Genomic DNA, 17605 nt, shown 5'->3' on the forward strand with positions numbered 1-17605 from the left:
ACATGACATATTTGAAGATCACATGACATAACATTTATAAAGTACAAATGACATCACAGCTATGAAGTACAAATGACATCAGAGCTCTATGACACAAATGACACCACAGCAATAAAGCACAAAGGACACAACACCTCTAGACAAATCTAACCACCTGAAGCTCAAAGCTAACCTACCTGCTGCTGTTGTAGATTCTGTCGAATCTTCTTTTCCTTTTTATCCAGGTTAGGGAAGACATCATCCGCTCCCTTGTTGAGTGGCTTCTGTTTGAGTTGCTGCAGCCAAGCCAGCTCCGCCTTAGCTTTCTCATGCAGTGCCTTCTCTCTCAGACTCAGGAGAGCAGCCTATAGACACAGGGAGTTCACATACATGTGCTTTAATGAGATCCTCATCTTTACAACTCAGATATGATTGATAATGTAGACCTATACTATCATCTTGTCCCATTTGTGCCCATAACACATGGGGCAGATGAAGTCTCAATGACACTGCTTACATGGGGATAGTGTGGTCAGCACCATGCCCAGCCACCTAGGTTTCCCTGACATGAGTTAGGTACCCATTAGTGCTGGACATTCTAAGGGACATCCTACACACTTGAGCCCTGGATCCAAACTCAGGACTTTAACTGACATGAACTCTACCATCCCATTGGCATCAGAAACACATACTCTAATTAGAACAATGTTTGATCAAATATATTAGAGAAATCTACTTCCAAAATTGTTGACAAACACAGTGTGTAAACAGCAACACAATAGCTTGAATAAAAAAAAAAATTATGTTGACAGGCCTGACCTGGTGTTGTGCCCTGTATTCTTCCTCCCTCATGATCTGTCTGACCATCTCCACAGTGAACTTGTTGAAGCTGTCCTCACCAGCAAACAGGGAGCTTAGGTCACTCAAGGGGGTCAGCTGGTGGCTGGAGCCTGAGGGAAGGAGAACAAAACACAGTTGTACAAGTTTCTAACTCAACAGGATTCATTTATAGCACTGTAAGACATGCTCAACAGCTATACTCTAAGTCAACATATACTCAAAATCCAACTGTAGTGAAAGGTCTGTTTAAAAAAGAAATTATGAAAGTTTATGAAATTTTAAAAATAATATTTATTATATTTTTTTTACAACCAACATTTATTTATAAACACAAGCAACATGCGTATACGGCTATTTTAAATCAAAATGCAGGGTTATAATATAGGCTTTATTATCAAGTTTATGTGGTTGTATAGAGTTTTATAGCAAAAACTTTCTGACAAGTACAATGCCAGGCAAAAAAAAAAAAAAGCTGAAAAGAAATACCAGGAAAACTACATCGGATAATGGTAGTGGTTAACAGAGAGAAATGGTTCTAAGAGAACTCCCCACTTATTCCAACTACCCCACATTCTTGATAAACTAAACCAAAGAGAGGACAACTCACTGTCATGGTTCTGTGAGAACTCCCCACTCTGTCTGCGCAGTTCCTTACGGTGAGACTCTGAGGGCAGGACCTGTCTGAAGGACTCCTCGTCCGTCTCATCAAAGGACATGCTGTAGGACTCTTCTCCCATGATTTCTTCTGGAACACTGCCAGAGTGGGAGTCTTGGGCCTCTGCATCTGATGCCGTCCTGATGGAGCTGTTGGAAGTATTTCTAGAGTCTTCAGCTGTCTTTACACTGCACAATCAGATGGTAAAAAACATGTTCAATTCATAATTATTAGATAAAAGTTTACATATTTCTACAATATTTTAAATTAAATTTGATGTATTTGATTAAAACTATTGTTTTAAGTAATTGTTTACAAAATAAATGTACAATTTAAATTTTTTTTTCTTCTGACCTGGAAGTTCTTGATGTAGAATTGACTTTAGACAGACTTGCCAAAGAGGCAGTGCCAGAGGAACGTTTGATTCTACGGTTGCCAGGTGACAGGGAGAGGTCATCCTTGTCTGGTCTGTTGGATCTGGATGATCTTGACTCAGGCCGGAGGTTGTCTTCTTTCTCCAGTAGGGATGTTGTGGCTACTGCAAAAGAAATGAGTATATGTGAAGTTGGGGTACATGTGAGGTTGGGTCATGACCCCAATAGGTTGGGTATGATCCCTGTATATTGGAATAAGTGTGTGATTAGCTCATGACCTCAGTACATTGGAGTGCATATGACATTTATACCATCGAACAGGGAAACAAAAGAAAATGTGCTAAAAATACTTCCAATTCTAACCTATCAGATCTGACTGGTTGATTTGGTCAACCAAGCAGGTGTAATAAAATACCTGAAGAGGAAGGTCGACCTCCTGGCTTGCTCCTCAAGTTGCCCAACTGATGAGTGGCTTCAACTGCCTCTTTCTGGGCCTGCAGCTGTAGATGTCGTAGCTCAGTATTGTGCTCCTGTTGTCTGGCCTAAATATCAGGAGAAGCCTCAGTGTGAGTGAAGTATTAGGTATGTCAGGCAAGTATATTTTTTTTTTCTACAGTACCAATGTCAAGAGCAGCACTGACAACCAGTATCTTCTGCTAGACTCACTTTCTATAGCACATGTGCTGATGTAATCACCTTTAGCACCTGTGCTTGTGTAGTGAATGTTTTACTAGACCTCACTATTAGCAGCGGATACAAAACCATACTATTAGCACCTGTACTAATGTACTGAATATTCTACCAAAGCTCACCTTTAGCACCTGTGCTGGTGTAGTTTGTTTAATTAGACCTCACTTTTAGCACCTGTTTAATGAATATTCTACCATAGCTCACCTTTAGCACCTGTGCTAGAGTCACACTCTCCTGCTGTGCCAGTGCTATCCCTCTTGTCCTCTCCATGCCCACCACCTGCCTCAGGGACTCCTCCATCCCCTCCAGGTAGTTCAGGCTGGCAGAGAATTTGTTGGCCAGAGAGTTGGGGGACAACCTCCCGTCCCCTGCCCCGCGGTTAGAAGGTCTGTCATGTGCCATGTTCTGGGTCTCCAACTGCACAACACAAACAGGTTACAAATTGATTTCTATTCAAACACTCAACACTGTCCTACCCTGTTTCTCAACACATTATTAGTCTATTTATTTCTATGTTAACATTCAGTACTAGCTATCCTTCATGAGTTAAATTTCAACATGAATCTACAAACTAGTATAGTAGGCAAAATGTGAGAACTGAACATGTCTTGAATTTCAAATAACAATTAATCAAATTTAAGTTTAAAAAAAAATCAATTAAATATTAATTAAAAGTGCAATGTTAAAATAAAAAAATTATTTCTTCATAAAAACAACTAATGACTAAGTACTGATAAACTATTTGTTTAAAGAAAAAAGTAAAGTATCATTGTGATTGAACTTAAGCAGTCCTTAAAGTCGATGAGGAAGAGTATGTTTCTCAAATATTATTTTGTGATATGAAGACATCATTCCTAACTATCTTCATTTTACCCAACTAAATTCAGTTACCAAATATAGTTGGGTGGACTTGACACACAGGTTAGTAATAGTGTGCTCTACTACTCAGCCAAGCCAACCCATTCTACCATGGACACTAACCTTTGACCTTAAGATCCTAGGTTCCTCCTCACTCATCTGTGAGACGTCCGTCTCCACACCAGCATCTGATGTCTGACCAGCGTAGCGCTGCTGGATGGATTTCTTGCTGGAATCTTTGCCTGTTACAGACTCATCACTGAAAGGCAGAACACACTGGTCTTACATGGGACACAGATAAAATTGTGATATCAAAGTGGGGTTCAGTCTTGATGAATAGTGGGATTGTTGATAAATGGGAGGGTATGTTAGTTGTTGAAACCAGTAGTCATGATTTAGTTATGATGATTCAATATAAGAATAACCATACCAAAAAAAATTAAATTGTGTTATTTCAGTACTAAAAAAAATTTAAGTAGAGATTGAGATTTGATGATAAAAAAAACTCTACCTCTCATAATTCAGTGAATAAACTGGTTCAGATTTAGAGCCCATTTCATTCCCCCTGCAATAAATTGTTAAAAAATCCATTGCAAGTTTTATTTGAACTATTCTAAATTAAAAAACAAACAAAAAATAACTCAGTTATTACTATGTAAATGTCAGACTTTAATCTGTGAAGTCATAGTTATGTGATGTGAATGTTTATGTGAAACATGTGAATCTGACAGATGTTCTCATAGAAAAACTTACATCAGTGAAGTCTTAGTTTTGTGATGTGAATGTTTAGGTGAATCTGACACAGACAAGTCACTGTTGTCCTGTATCTGCTCATCTACTGTAGCTTCCACCCGCGTGTAGCGAGCCTTGGCTATGATGGGCTGTCCACTGGAAGTCTGACCAATCATCACTTGCTCAGTGGACGTTATCACAGGTTGCTGGATATAATAAGTTGTTTCAGTTAGTGTCTTCAACATTTAATTGTAGCCCTACTTTGTTTTAAGTAAAAATATAGTTCGAATTATTAAAAGCAAAACAACAAATGTAAACACCTGTCAATTTCAAATTAAGTAAAAAAAATAATTGTTTCCTATTAGTTAAAAGTAACATTTTTTCAACTAAATAATTTAGTCATTATTTTTGGTTTAATATCATTCTTAATTTTTATGCTTTGTAATTTGTTTAAGTAAAATTCTTTTAACTTAATAAATTTGTTAAAGATAACATTATTTTGAACTTAAAGTCAATATATCTGATTTACTAGTCTAATTCATTTGTTAAAAGTAAAATTATATTTTTAACTTAATAAATTAGTCATTATAACTGGTTTCCTAATTCTTGTCATAACAAAAATGTGTTGTCAATATGAAACATCTCAAACCTTCAAAGAGGTCAAGTCCAGGTTGGTTAGGATGTCAGCATGTGCTGATTTAGAGGTTGTGGTGGTGGTAGTGGTGATGATGTTGGAGGTCACTGTTGTCCTTTGGGGCATGTCTGCTTGTCTGGAACCTACAGATAAATACACAACAAAGTCTTTACAATTTTATCAATGCTATCTTTAAAGCAGTCATATCAAATGTATAAAAATAAAAGTAACTAGTGAATAAGTTAAGAAGTTTTGTACATTTTCTAGAATAATAAAGAATGTGTTGTAGTGCAAAGGAAATAGTTCAGTAAATAGGATCAGTTTATGTATAGAAAAAATGAAAACAGTTTTGTGAAAGAAAGAATTTTATAAAAAAGAAACTTCATTTACCCAAGTAAATAAAGTTTCAGGGATAGTTATACTAAAGTTTAAAAAAATGTGTGAATAGTTCAGACATGAAAATGTAAAGTTTAGTGTGAAGTTAAAACATAAAATAAATGTCCAGCATATCAAAAATGTAGTTTTATGTAAAGTTAAAGTATCAAACACGAGTCTATAAAATGAACAACAGCAGCATATCCCTACCAGCAGCCAGATACTTGCTCTGTCTGGAGAAGACACTCATGACACTGTAGGGGTCAGCCTTCACCTCAGACCATGAATACTCTGAGGGGGGCTTGTACGTGGCGGGAGTGGGCTTTGTCCTGCCTGACCCTGCATACCTTTGATGCTTGGAGCTGTCATTTCTCTACATGAAATAATAAATCAGAACAACCGTAAGCCAAAAAATGGAACCAGCTGGACACCACTTGAACATAAGGATAACTAGAAATATTGATCAAAAGACAATTAATTATTGTTATGATAAGAAAATAAAAATGTAACATTATCCTGCAAAAAAATGTAAAGATTCCAATTTAGACCTAGCGATCCATTGTGCAGATAAAGTACAGTTCATGTTTCTTGACCCCGGGATATAAAAGTCAGCACTATGCCCAGCTGCCTTTAGTTTCACTTAAGTCAGTTAAGTACCCATTTAGAGCTGGGTGGACTCAGGGACATTCTGCTGACTTGAACCCGGATTCAAACCCGAGACTTTTGGGTTAGCAGTCTAGCAAAAATTCTCCTGTAGCTGAGATGTATTTTGATGAACTATTTATAAACAAGTGAACTCACTCTATTTCCTGAGAGGTGAAGGTGACTGTTGTCACCATCTGAGGCCTCTGTGGCAGTGATCTCACTGAAAGTTGATGTCGCGGTTGATTCCTCTTCACTGTCATGGGCACTGGTTTTTACCTAAACAGGAAATAAATTAACCACAGATTCTAGAGGCTGTTCTCTTTCAATGACTGGGTAAGTTAACAAAATTTTAACTTTTAACCCCACAACAAAAAACATTACATTTAAACAAGTAAAGTACCATTTCAGATCTGATAAAACGCAGATGAGGAGGATTTTGTTTCTTTGACCAGGCTAAGGTTTTGTGTAGTCACCATTATTTGAAACAATACTCCCACCACACCTTTCTTCACATGTTACAATTTCTATTTTTTTTGTGTTAGGTAATTTAAAACCTCTGGGATGAACAAGACTGGCAATTACCTGTGAACCACCCCTGAGGACATGGCCCAGGGTGTTGCCACTAGGAAGTTCCCAGTTCAAGGCCTGCCTGACATTATGTCCCCTGTAGGCCGCCTGTATTCTGGTGGCCGCATCATTTTCCTGTTCACGTCTTCTAAACCCACTGGCTGAGGTCTCTGGCTGGGCTCCTGAAAGACAAGACACACATCTTTATTTCTTTTGGTTGACATGTACATTTTTAAAAGTTAAGATGTAAAATGACAACACCAAAACATACATGACCAAGTATCTGGATGGATTTACAGTAAACAAACACTAATCTTCATTTCTTTATCTCTAACTTAATTAAATAAAAAACAAAACAACTATGGTACACAATGGGAACACAAACAAAAGCAGACAAAGACTGACCAGGAAGATTGGAGGTAAACACAGCGTAATCCTTGCGATGGCCAGCTATCCTGTTGTAACGTGTAACAACATCAGAGCCAGATCTGGACTGTTGACTGCTGTCATTCAAGTTCACTTCTGTAAGACAATCAATATTTCTTCTCATACTTGTACATTACTAATGTTACACTTTAGTTAAGTAGACTTAAAATTAAGTACAAAATTGTGCATTAAAAGTATATAAAAATAAATATAATTAACTAAAATCCCGAAAAGTACAATTCCTCATAATTTGTATGACCTGATCTTAAAACAAATCAGAGGTGCAAACAACGCAACTGGTAGACTGTCAAATTTTGACAACTTAGTTAATACACATCTGTGTAGACAATGCTTTTCAAAAGTACACCCTAAATTTACAAGGTTCTAAGTGATTCAATGTATATAGACTCAGAACATTTAAATTCTAAGATGATGAAATAAAATCAGCTAGAAAGAAAATTAGTTAATATAAAAAAGAATAAGTAAAATCTTAAAATGACCTTCAAGCTTTCTTCTTTCTTCTGCCAATCTGTTCTGCAAGGTCAAGGCTGTAGCTTTGATGGCCTGCTTCCTCTCCTCATTGGTCCTGGCTATAGAGTTGGTGGAGCTGATAGTGAAGGCTGTCTCTGGCTCATGGAAGCTTCCAGCAAAGACATTGCTGCCCTGGAACCTGAACTCTGTGGGGTTGGACATGCTGGGTCTAACTATGGCCGTCCCAAAGGTGGGCTCTACATCCTGCTGTCTTCTCTGGCTGACAACCTGAAGTGGACAACAACATGTCTTATACTACAGACCACTGACAAAATGGCTTCAACTAAAGATCTCTGTAAGGGGTCATCCATTTATGACGTCCACAATTTTTTTGGATTTTGGACCCCCCCCCCCCGTCCACAAAAATCCACTTTTTTTCCTTATACAACTCCATATGTGCCCACAAAAGTCAGTTTTTTGGACCCCCCCCCCCCCTTCTGCATGTGGACGTCATAAATGGATGACCCCTAAACATGAAACACTGGGCAAGGAAATGTTTAACTACAGAATACATAATATTTTCCTAGTAGCCAAGCTTCTAATATTATTGTGAATTAGTTTGTAAAAGCCCAGTTTAAAAAAAAAAAGCAAGGGGTATTGAGAGGTCAAGCAATACAAGCTCAATACAAACAAAGAGGTAAAGAGCTTGAACCTTGGGTAATTAATCTGTTTTACTCAAATGAGTCCCTGAGTACACAATGCTCTGCTCTTATAGTTACTAAATACATATTTTGTGTAAATACAACTGGATGCCATATTAACAACAAAATCCCCCCAGATAATATAGCAGCCATGACAAACACCAAGAAAAGTTCAACATCTGCCTGGGCATTGAGTAATCAACCTCAAATATGAACCCTACAATCATTATACTAGTACAATCTACATTCTGAGTTAACTTTGTCACAACTTGTGAGAAGTAAAAAAAAAAATGTATAACACTAAAACCTGCTAGCAATGTATTTTTACCTGTGAGAACCTGTCCAATACAGAGTCCACATCCAAGTTTAACCTCTGCCCTTTGAACTCTATGCACTTGTTAGATGGGCTGCTGGTTGTGTTGGGGCTCTCTATCGTCATGGTAACATTCAGTGCTGAATGCTGGGGCAAAGTTTCAGTTTCCATATTCACGTCTTTGGACTTTTTCCTCTGTTTGTTTACATCACTGCAAGTGGGAATTTACACATCAATACATCTTGTGGTTAAATAATCACAGCTTGCAACTACTGACAACAGCAGTCTATCTCCTAACCTTTCACTTTCTAGCATAAGAATTAACCAAACCTCTACCTTCCAAAAATAAATCCTTTGCTGTTTTACAGATAAGTTTATGCTTTTTAAAAGATTATTCTAGCTACCTGATTTTTAAAAGATTTGCTTTTTTAAAAGATAAGTTTAAAATATTAAAAATAAAAAGAAGCTACTTAATATCACGCACAAAAAAAAATCTGTATTGTATCACTTAGATTATGATAAGTAAGATTTTCAAATGTTTGCACTTACTCGTCCATGTCTCTTGGAGTGACCAGAGGTGTGGAATCATCCCCAGAATCACCTGTCAGTGTTGACTCATCATCATGCTCATCATGCTTATCTTTGCTACTCTTGAAAACCTGGCAAAATTAGTCAGATTACTTTTTTTTTAATTTCTGAAATACACAACAATCAAATCAACTGTTTTTTCAGGCCTCAGCTTATGAAGGGATAGTGTGGTCTGCATTTTGCCCAGTTGCCTTTAACTTCTCTGACTGAATCAGGTACCCATCAGAGCCTGGTGAACTTTTAGGGAACCAAGACTTTCAGGCCAGTAATCAACTTTAGCCCAGTTAATTAGCAAACTAAGTTTTTTTATCATCCAAATAATTTCACACTTGAACTATTACAATGAATACAACATGTTAGGGTATTTATAAAATAAACTGCATTTATGTTAAAACAACAAATTATTTAATGAGTAGGCAATGTGCTGGTTTATTAAACAGATTTAACAAGTAGTTTTGAAAAAATGGTACATGTAACTGTACAAGTGAAATGCCAACCTACCCCCTGCCCGTCCCTCCTCCTTTTTCTCTCCCCCTCAGAACAACCACGGCCAACTGCAGCAGATCTCATGGCTTGTTTCTTCTGTCTCTCAGCCAGTTCATGCATCACTTGTTGCTTCTTCTCATTGGCCCTTTTGTTAGCCATCTTCTCCTGTGACAGAGTTAAACACAATGGTTATTAAAAGCTACACATCTAGTTCAAACACACATCAAATCATGTTTCAATCAAGTGTCTTCATCACAATTGGAAAAATAGAAAAATATTAAAAGACAAGGTTGAACTGTTATAGTAAAGCTCATAAGATGAACTAATTATTGGTGGTTTTATTGTACTCTTTCAGACCTGTTGGTTAATAAAGCAGATGAATTAAATGACAAGACACAAGGGGATTGTGTGGACAGCATTATGACCCGCTGGCTTTATCTTCAACATGTATTTAGTACTCACGAGAGCAAGGCAGACTTGTGCCCATAAATCAAATTCTATCGGCCTAAGCACCCTACCACTAGATAACACCATTTCATTTGGTGTCTTCAGTTTTAAATAATATTAAATATTACTTCATATAAATTGATAGGGTATAAAATGTCAACTTTTACAACAAATAATAGAAAATGCAAAATTACTTTTTAACAATCTTTATTATACATGTAAAATGTAGACAAAAGTGTAAAAACTACTTACCTCCATCTGCTTTTTTAACCGATTGGCTTTCTGCGCAGCAATGAACTTGCGCACAGATTCTTGATCATAGTGTCGTGCTTTTTCACAGGGCTGTTGTTTCTCTGGCTCTGAAATAATTTTTTAGTTGGGTTGTAATCAACACTTCAACTTTAAAAACATGTGATGTTTACTACTATCAGAGGAAACATGAGTTGGTCTTTAATGTTTACATCACCCATCTGCACTGTAAAACCAAAAAAACAGAAATTTTATTAGGAAGAGTTCAAACCTTTGGGTGCTTTCCTCTTAACAGCTGGACGGACTGGACTTTTAACTTTGACATTGCTATCTGCCACTCCTGTGGAAATTAGTTTCTTTTAAATGCATATAAAAAGACAACAGTCTTACATCATGTCATCACATTGTAATGACCTGAGAAAAGTTAACAAGAGAAAAAATTGCCTACTATTTGCTTCTAATTCTTCAACACCCACTATTATCAGTCTTTTGAGTGGTTTTTACATTGTGTTTAAACTGGTTACAGAACAAATGAACAATATCTTTTAAGATGAGTTGGTCAACAGGGCTGATGAAATTTAAATAATTAGAATACAATGTTACAATGGCACTAACCTAACTGTAGGTCATTTAACATGTTTTTAGCATCCTCAGACAAAACCCTGGAGTTGACCACAGGCTCTCCCATCTCGTTGCTGTTGCAGTTACCATCCCCAGCGCTGACAATGTGGGTGGTGTTGGCAGCCTCTGCCCCATCCGGCTGCCTGTTCTGTCGTGGTTCTGTGCTGGCTTTGTTGTGGGTCTCCTGCTCATCTCCCTGGTTCTGGGAACTTTTGGGTCTGACCTTTGGCACCATGCCCAGCTCTTTCATCACAAGTTCCTGCCCAGCCCTCCATGAGGATGTGGTTATTATATCTGCAGAATGGAAGAGTAAAAAATGGTTGTGTACACTTTCTAACCATCAATTGGAAAGACAAAGTAGAGTTAATCTGTTTCTTTGCCCTTGGTAAATCAACGAAAACTAGTTTACTCTTTAGCTAAAAAAAAAATAGCATCTTAAATGATCTTGTTGGTCAAATCAAAACACAAAACAAATTGATAATAAAATAAAATAAAAAAAGATTTACTTTTAGCCCCAGGTTTTGAGGATTTCTTCTCAGCAACAACCCTGGCAGCTTTTTTAGGTCGCTCAGCAGGTGGTGGGGTTGTTTTTGTCAGTGGGTTCAAAGCTGACAAAAAAAACAACACAACAATACAATACACAGTCACATCTACAGTTAAACTACTCTGTATAAAAGTGCACAGAATTATTTGCTGTTTTAAGCAAATGAAATACACAACATGTATGAAATACACAACAAAAATCTATCATTGCTGATTGTCTTTTTTAAACAATTTAATAATATAAATCACAAGTAAATTATAAATATTTTTTTTAAATTATGAAAACTATTCCTACGTTTGTGAGTTAAAAAGATAAAAGCTATTAGGTTAATGAACAGAGACAAACCAACAGACTTTCTATGTCGTGTTTCTTTGGTTGTAGAACAGGTTTCTTGAGTGCCCCGCCTGTCTTCTTCTTGGCACCAGCTGTCTTCGTTGTCTGTTTGTTGGCTGTGTGGTCACCAGTGGCTTCAGAGAAACCTTCACGAAAATTCATACATTCATTGTAGCAGTTTAAAATCAAAACTCTGTTGCATAAAGTAAGTTAACTGTGCTTTTGGCCCTGGCTGCCTAAAGGGCAGATTAAGAAGATTATCTGATTTTTTGGCCTAAGCATAGGTGGGCACTGTGCAATCAGCACATTGCCAAACTGGGTGGGCTCAGGGACTTTCTATATATTTGTGGCAACTCAACTAAACATTAAGGCGTATGCAGTAGTATGGTCAAGACAAAAATTCCTCAACGACTAATGTCAAGTACTTTTAAGAGCAAATAAGTTTTTCCATTGATTTTCAGTTTAGCAGACTTATCCCTAGCACCCATGTGTTAAACAGTACAGTTCAGCATTCAATCCTACCTCCAACATCAGGTAACATTCAACTGTTAAACATTTTCTGGAAACACTTCAGAAATAACACTTGTGTATTTCTACTCTTCATCAGCTAAGGAATCAGCTCACCTTTATAACTTGGGGAGGGGTGTGATGCTGCCACTTTGCGGGTCACTGGAAGTCTGGGCGTCAAGTCATTATTTGTTAGTGGGTGTCTAGGGGGGAGCGCAGGTGGTGGAGCAGATGAACTGTCTGAGGTGTTTGTCAAACTTGTGTCTAAGGAAATAAAACATTCACTGAATAGAAAAACTTGGCTAGTACTTAAGGCAGTTTATGGCTTTAAGAATTAGGTAAGTACTTAGAAAAAAAAAAGCTAATAACAAAAATATAAACAATACAATATTATATAGGGTTACTTCAACCAGGGCTAGGAATGGATTATGGATTAGGATAAGCTCTAGGATCAGGATTAAAGGTAGGGTTGGCTTAAGGGTCAGGATTAGGTGTTGCTCTAGGTTTGGGAGTAGGGTTAGCTCTAGGATTGGGGTCATGTGTAGGGTTAGCTCTACGGTTAGGATTAAGAGTAGTTCAACGTTTGGGATTTTGAGTAGGGTTAGCTCTAGGGTCAGAATTAGGAGTTTAGGTTTGCGAGAAGGGATCAGGGCTAGCGTCCAGCAGTAAGGTAAGCCTTAGGACCAGGCAAGTAATACTAACACTAAAACCTAGTTTTGTGGCAAACTGCCTGGGTTATTCCAAGTGCCATAAATAAACCATATAATGCAGACGACAGAGACAGTGCAGCAATATGCAAAACTTGAGAGCCACCACAGCAGTCAAGGTGTTATGATCCACACAACTGCCAGAATATCAATTCCATACAAGAGGGTTATAAAATTCCACAGAGTGAATCATTCCCAGTCTTAAATGGCTTTGAAAGAATTGAGAAAATGAACTTTTCAAAAGGTCACATGACCAGAAGCCCTGATTTGACAGGCCAGCAATAAAAGGTGTGAAGAAACAGTTTATTCAGACTTCTCTAAGGCTAGGCATTTAGCAATCCACTCACTGGAACCTTGCCAATAGTACAGATCACATTTGAATAATATTTGTATAGCAGTTAGACTAAGAGATAAACACCTTACAGATTAAATATGACAGGCAATAGAAAATAATGTTTTATATATTAACAGACATGTTGGAAATAAAGTTATTTTTAGGCGCTGAATGGCTTTTTACAAGCAATTACGTTGTTATTGAGGTCTAACCAGGAATGTCTATAGCAGGAAGGTATCATTCTTTTTCAAATATATTTTATAGCAAGAAATAGTGCTGAATAACTTGTCTGCATAACAGTAGTGTACAGTGTGGCTACACACAGCACTGCTGCACAATTTTCCTACACACAACAGTGCTGCTCTATATCTACATACAACAGTGCTGCACAATTTTCCTACACACAGCACTTCTGCACAATTTTCCTACACACAACAGTACTGCACAATTTGCCTACACACAGCACTGCTGCACAATTTTCCTACACACAACACTGCTGCACAATTTTCCTACACACAACAGTGCTGCACAATTTCAATACACACAACACTGCTGCACAATTTTCCTACACACAGCAGTGCTGCACTATATATCTACACACAACAGTGCTGCACAATTTGCCTACACACAGCACTGCTGCACAATTTTCCTACACACAACACTGCTGCACAATATATCTACACACCACACTGCTACACATTATATCTACACACAGCAGTACTGTATAATTTTCCTACACACAACAGTACTGCACAATTTTCCTACACACATCAGTGTATGTCTACACACAACAGATCTGTCACACATAGAGAAGCAATGAGGGACTGTAGTGACACTGTGCACCAACACAAAAGTTTTTCTCACAAGACCTTACCATTACTTCCTGAAGTTGTAGAGATGGATGCTAGCACCCTTTGGTGCTTCAGTCTTTCTTTTAATTTTAGAATAATTTCTGTGGAACAATAAAAAAAAAATTGATTGCTCAAGTTTTTCATATGTATTCAAAGTTTGCCACAGTGGCGGAAAGATAATTAGTCTATGCATTTGTAATGTGATGAATGCAATATTGGCAGCCTTTAATATCTTTAAAATCTGACTATGTATACTATTTTATAGGTTTAATCTAATAAAATAAAGCTAATAGAAATATTTAGGCAAAATGTATAACAATCTCCTTGAAGGTCATGGTAAAATATGACAGGGAGATGGCAGATTGTGGTACAATATGGATTACATTTTTGTCATAAAAAGTTATTAGAGAGGGAACCTTACAAGGTGAAAAAACAACAAAACATTTTTAATATGTTTTACATGGGCACCATAATCTATTTATATGCTACACTTGAGTAGGTATAAATAAATAAACATTGACTCAACTGAGACATAGGGAAATAGGGCTGGTAAGTAGGTCACCAACCAGTTCTATGGCTCATGCAGGTCTTTATTGAGCCGTAGGACTGGTTGGTGACCTACTTACCAGCTCTATAGATCACTACATAAATGAACTAGTATTTAAAAAATTAAGTTAGCTCAGATGATTCTGTTACATATAGTTGTATGGTTGTTAAATAAGTGTATGTGCTGTAAGAACAAACCTCCAGCTAATTTGGTAATATGTTTGGTGCATGACGTATTTTTAACTATGGTGACATCATGTCCACTTTCTTGGTCAAGTTTGTTGTCATTGACAACCACTGTCTTGCAAGAGGAAGCCAGGCGACCCTTCGTCTTCTGCTTTTTGGTTTCTTTGGAAGGCAGTGACTCCGACAACTGTTGTGACGCCAACGACTGATGGGACTCGCAATGCTGCTGTTCCCGCTGTAGCCGAAGCTGTTGCAGATAAAACACCTGGTAGTCGGCAAACTGGTTGACGTTGGTCTTGTGGTAAACGTGGCTGGCGTCTACCTCCTTCAGCTGGTGTATGCTGTTGTGCTGTATGCTGTTGTGGTGTATGCTGTGGTGCTGTATGCTGTGGTGCTGTATGCTGTGATGATGTATATTATGGTGCTGTATGCTGTGATGATGTGTACTATGGTGCTGTATGTTGTGCTGATGAAAACTGTGCTGATGTAAACTATGGTGCTGTATACTGTGATGCTGCTGTATACTGTGATGGTGCTGTATACTGTGATGCTGCCGTGTCTGAAGACCGCAGTAAATGTTCCCATGGATGTTTGGTGTGTAGAACTTGGTGTTTAAATCCGGCAGGCTACTGCCCAAGTCCGTCAAGAGGCGGCAACAGTTCATCTTCTTGCTTGACGTGATCAAACTACATGAAACCGCTACAGTCCTCCATTTTACGCGTTAAAGCATTGTACTCCTGCCTTCAGATATTTAACTTAGGCGACTGCATGAGATTCTCTAATAGTAGCAATAGTCAAGTTTATACCTTCAATTCTGGTAAATAAAAACCCAATCGATAAATCACATTTCTCCAGCAAACAAATAACCTACTATCAATTTCCATATTTTTGGCCTTAAATGACGTCACGCAACTGTGGGGAAAGGGGGCGGGGACTTGTGTGACGATGTGCTACATGGGGGGGGGGGGTGATATACATGTGTAATCTATACATTAGTGTTGAAAAAAAAAGAAAAGCGTAATTTTTTAAAAGAATAATGGTTATTGTGAGAGGGGTGGGGTGTGGAAGTACTTTGTGATTGTCATTGGATATGAGAGGTGTTGGTGGTGTGTGTGTGTGTGTGTGAGGGGGGGGGGGGGGGAGAAAATAAAATTCGTTATAATTGCGTGACGTCATGTATATCCGACCCCTAAAACCACCAGCGACATTTGTAATTCCAACTTGAAGCCTTACATTAACTCGAGCTGGCCAGAACCCAGCCTCGTCAAATAAAACCAAACAACAGAACAGCATAAAAACCCATCGTACGCGCTATTCAACAAACTACCCGATACATTAACAAAGGCATGCACACAATAGGAGGGCGTTTTATTGGAAATGTGATCTTCAAGCAGGGCCTGTATCTGCTTTCAATCTCAGAGAGCAAGGAACAATTTCCTACAACGGAAGACCCCGCAGTCTGTAGTCAATTTACTTACACCACGGAGGAGAAGCGAGGAACTGGACAATGGCCGTGTGACGGGCCGGCGTTAGATGGCCAAGATAAACAGTAGGCGTTTTGGGTGAGGGTCAAAGGACAGGGGCGATCACTGGGATAAGGGAGATAATTAAATGGAGGAAAGCAACTTGACCCAGCAGAAACCCAAGGTAATAAATACAAACCTGTATAAATAGGAGTTGGGTTGGCGATATCAAAAGGTAAACCTTAAAACTAGAATAGCACAGACTGATAAGGGAAAAAACCTACTAGATCTATGTATATATATAGGCAATGAAGGTCATATATATATAAATATATATATATATATATATATATATATATATATATATATATATATATATATATATATATATATATATATATATATATATATATATATATATATATATATATATATATATATATATATATATATATAAAGGCCCCTATATATATATATATATATATATATATATATATATATATATATATATATATATATACAGGCCCATTTTGACTATCCTAAACTAAATGCAGGTACATTTACACAAAAAGATGCGCGTCTTAAATACAAATTACAACTTTGGGCTTTACAAAAATCTACTTAGTAAAACAAGCATATTACACGAAGCAACACAATTTATCCATGTCAACAAAAGCTTCAATTAAAGTAACTTTCAATTTACTAGAGGACCGAAAAAAGTTTTAGCTACACAAACTGGTAAGATAACACACATAGAGATATCCACTTTTTCTTTTTCCAAATATTCCATATACAATAAAACATCTTAGAAAGTCGGGCACATTTGAGAGCAAAAATTCTACCAAATATCAACACATGAATCCCGCAACTTATTCCCGAGCCGAACACACAACACGAAGAAACTATTTACATGTATCCACGGAAATACTACTGTTTCTCCACACATTTTACGCTACAATCTCCATCCTTCCGCTGACCAATCAGAGAGCGCGGCTGCGCGTGAACGAAGCGCGAGATAAAAAGCCACGCCCCGGCGAGCTGGAGAGAAAAAAAAAAACGGCCCCTGGAGAAGTCGAAAGCAATTAAGGATTTGACCACGCGAAAACTGCCCCCGCTGCCTGAGATGTAATTAAGAATCGCGGGGTCTCGCCCTTGATGTGGGGTAAAACGGGCCCTTTCACTGCGTGGTCTCGCGGTGGTGGATCCATCTCACCCCCACAAATTGATGGATGGGCCAGCACGTAATCATCGATGGGGTTGTTATTCTCGCCGTAAAGGGAATCGGTTAGCCCCCAACAATACAATATTGATACTTGATTGTCGCGCAACCTTCAATGGCGACGCCGGGGAAGAGAAGAAAAGATCAGTGGTTGGTCCGGCCAGTGTTAGACAAATATTATCCCCATCAATGATAGCCAATTCACACTTTCTGCGCTCCCGTGAAGCGTGGGAGAAAAACAAGGCAACAAGCCAAAGACGGGCG

General features: G+C 38.0%; 1 protein-coding gene across 1 annotated transcript in view; it reads right to left on the bottom strand.

Moving 5' to 3' along the window:
- LOC131955709 (centrosome-associated protein 350) overlaps window positions 1-17605 on the bottom strand; it is an 82903-nt gene that overhangs the window by 8875 nt on the left and 56423 nt on the right. Inside the window, exons 8-32 of the mRNA XM_059319932.1 lie at window positions 13951-14028; window positions 12153-12299; window positions 11549-11674; window positions 11158-11259; window positions 10646-10945; window positions 10302-10370; window positions 10034-10140; window positions 9350-9499; window positions 8810-8919; window positions 8276-8471; window positions 7276-7534; window positions 6755-6871; window positions 6365-6531; window positions 5939-6058; window positions 5348-5510; window positions 4778-4905; window positions 4150-4334; window positions 3908-3961; window positions 3520-3655; window positions 2743-2955; window positions 2264-2390; window positions 1829-2012; window positions 1427-1662; window positions 799-929; window positions 177-344 (exon numbers count right to left, since the gene is read on the bottom strand). Of these exons, the coding sequence (XP_059175915.1) occupies window positions 177-344; window positions 799-929; window positions 1427-1662; window positions 1829-2012; window positions 2264-2390; window positions 2743-2955; window positions 3520-3655; window positions 3908-3961; window positions 4150-4334; window positions 4778-4905; window positions 5348-5510; window positions 5939-6058; window positions 6365-6531; window positions 6755-6871; window positions 7276-7534; window positions 8276-8471; window positions 8810-8919; window positions 9350-9499; window positions 10034-10140; window positions 10302-10370; window positions 10646-10945; window positions 11158-11259; window positions 11549-11674; window positions 12153-12299; window positions 13951-14028 (3773 nt within the window). The remainder of the gene's footprint in view (window positions 1-176; window positions 345-798; window positions 930-1426; window positions 1663-1828; window positions 2013-2263; window positions 2391-2742; window positions 2956-3519; window positions 3656-3907; window positions 3962-4149; window positions 4335-4777; window positions 4906-5347; window positions 5511-5938; window positions 6059-6364; window positions 6532-6754; window positions 6872-7275; window positions 7535-8275; window positions 8472-8809; window positions 8920-9349; window positions 9500-10033; window positions 10141-10301; window positions 10371-10645; window positions 10946-11157; window positions 11260-11548; window positions 11675-12152; window positions 12300-13950; window positions 14029-17605) is intronic.

Source organism: Physella acuta, unplaced genomic scaffold (genome assembly GCF_028476545.2).
Source record: "Physella acuta isolate Inbredline_101_S28 unplaced genomic scaffold, ASM2847654v3 ptg001095l, whole genome shotgun sequence".
Classification (NCBI taxonomy): Eukaryota; Metazoa; Mollusca; class Gastropoda; family Physidae; genus Physella; species Physella acuta.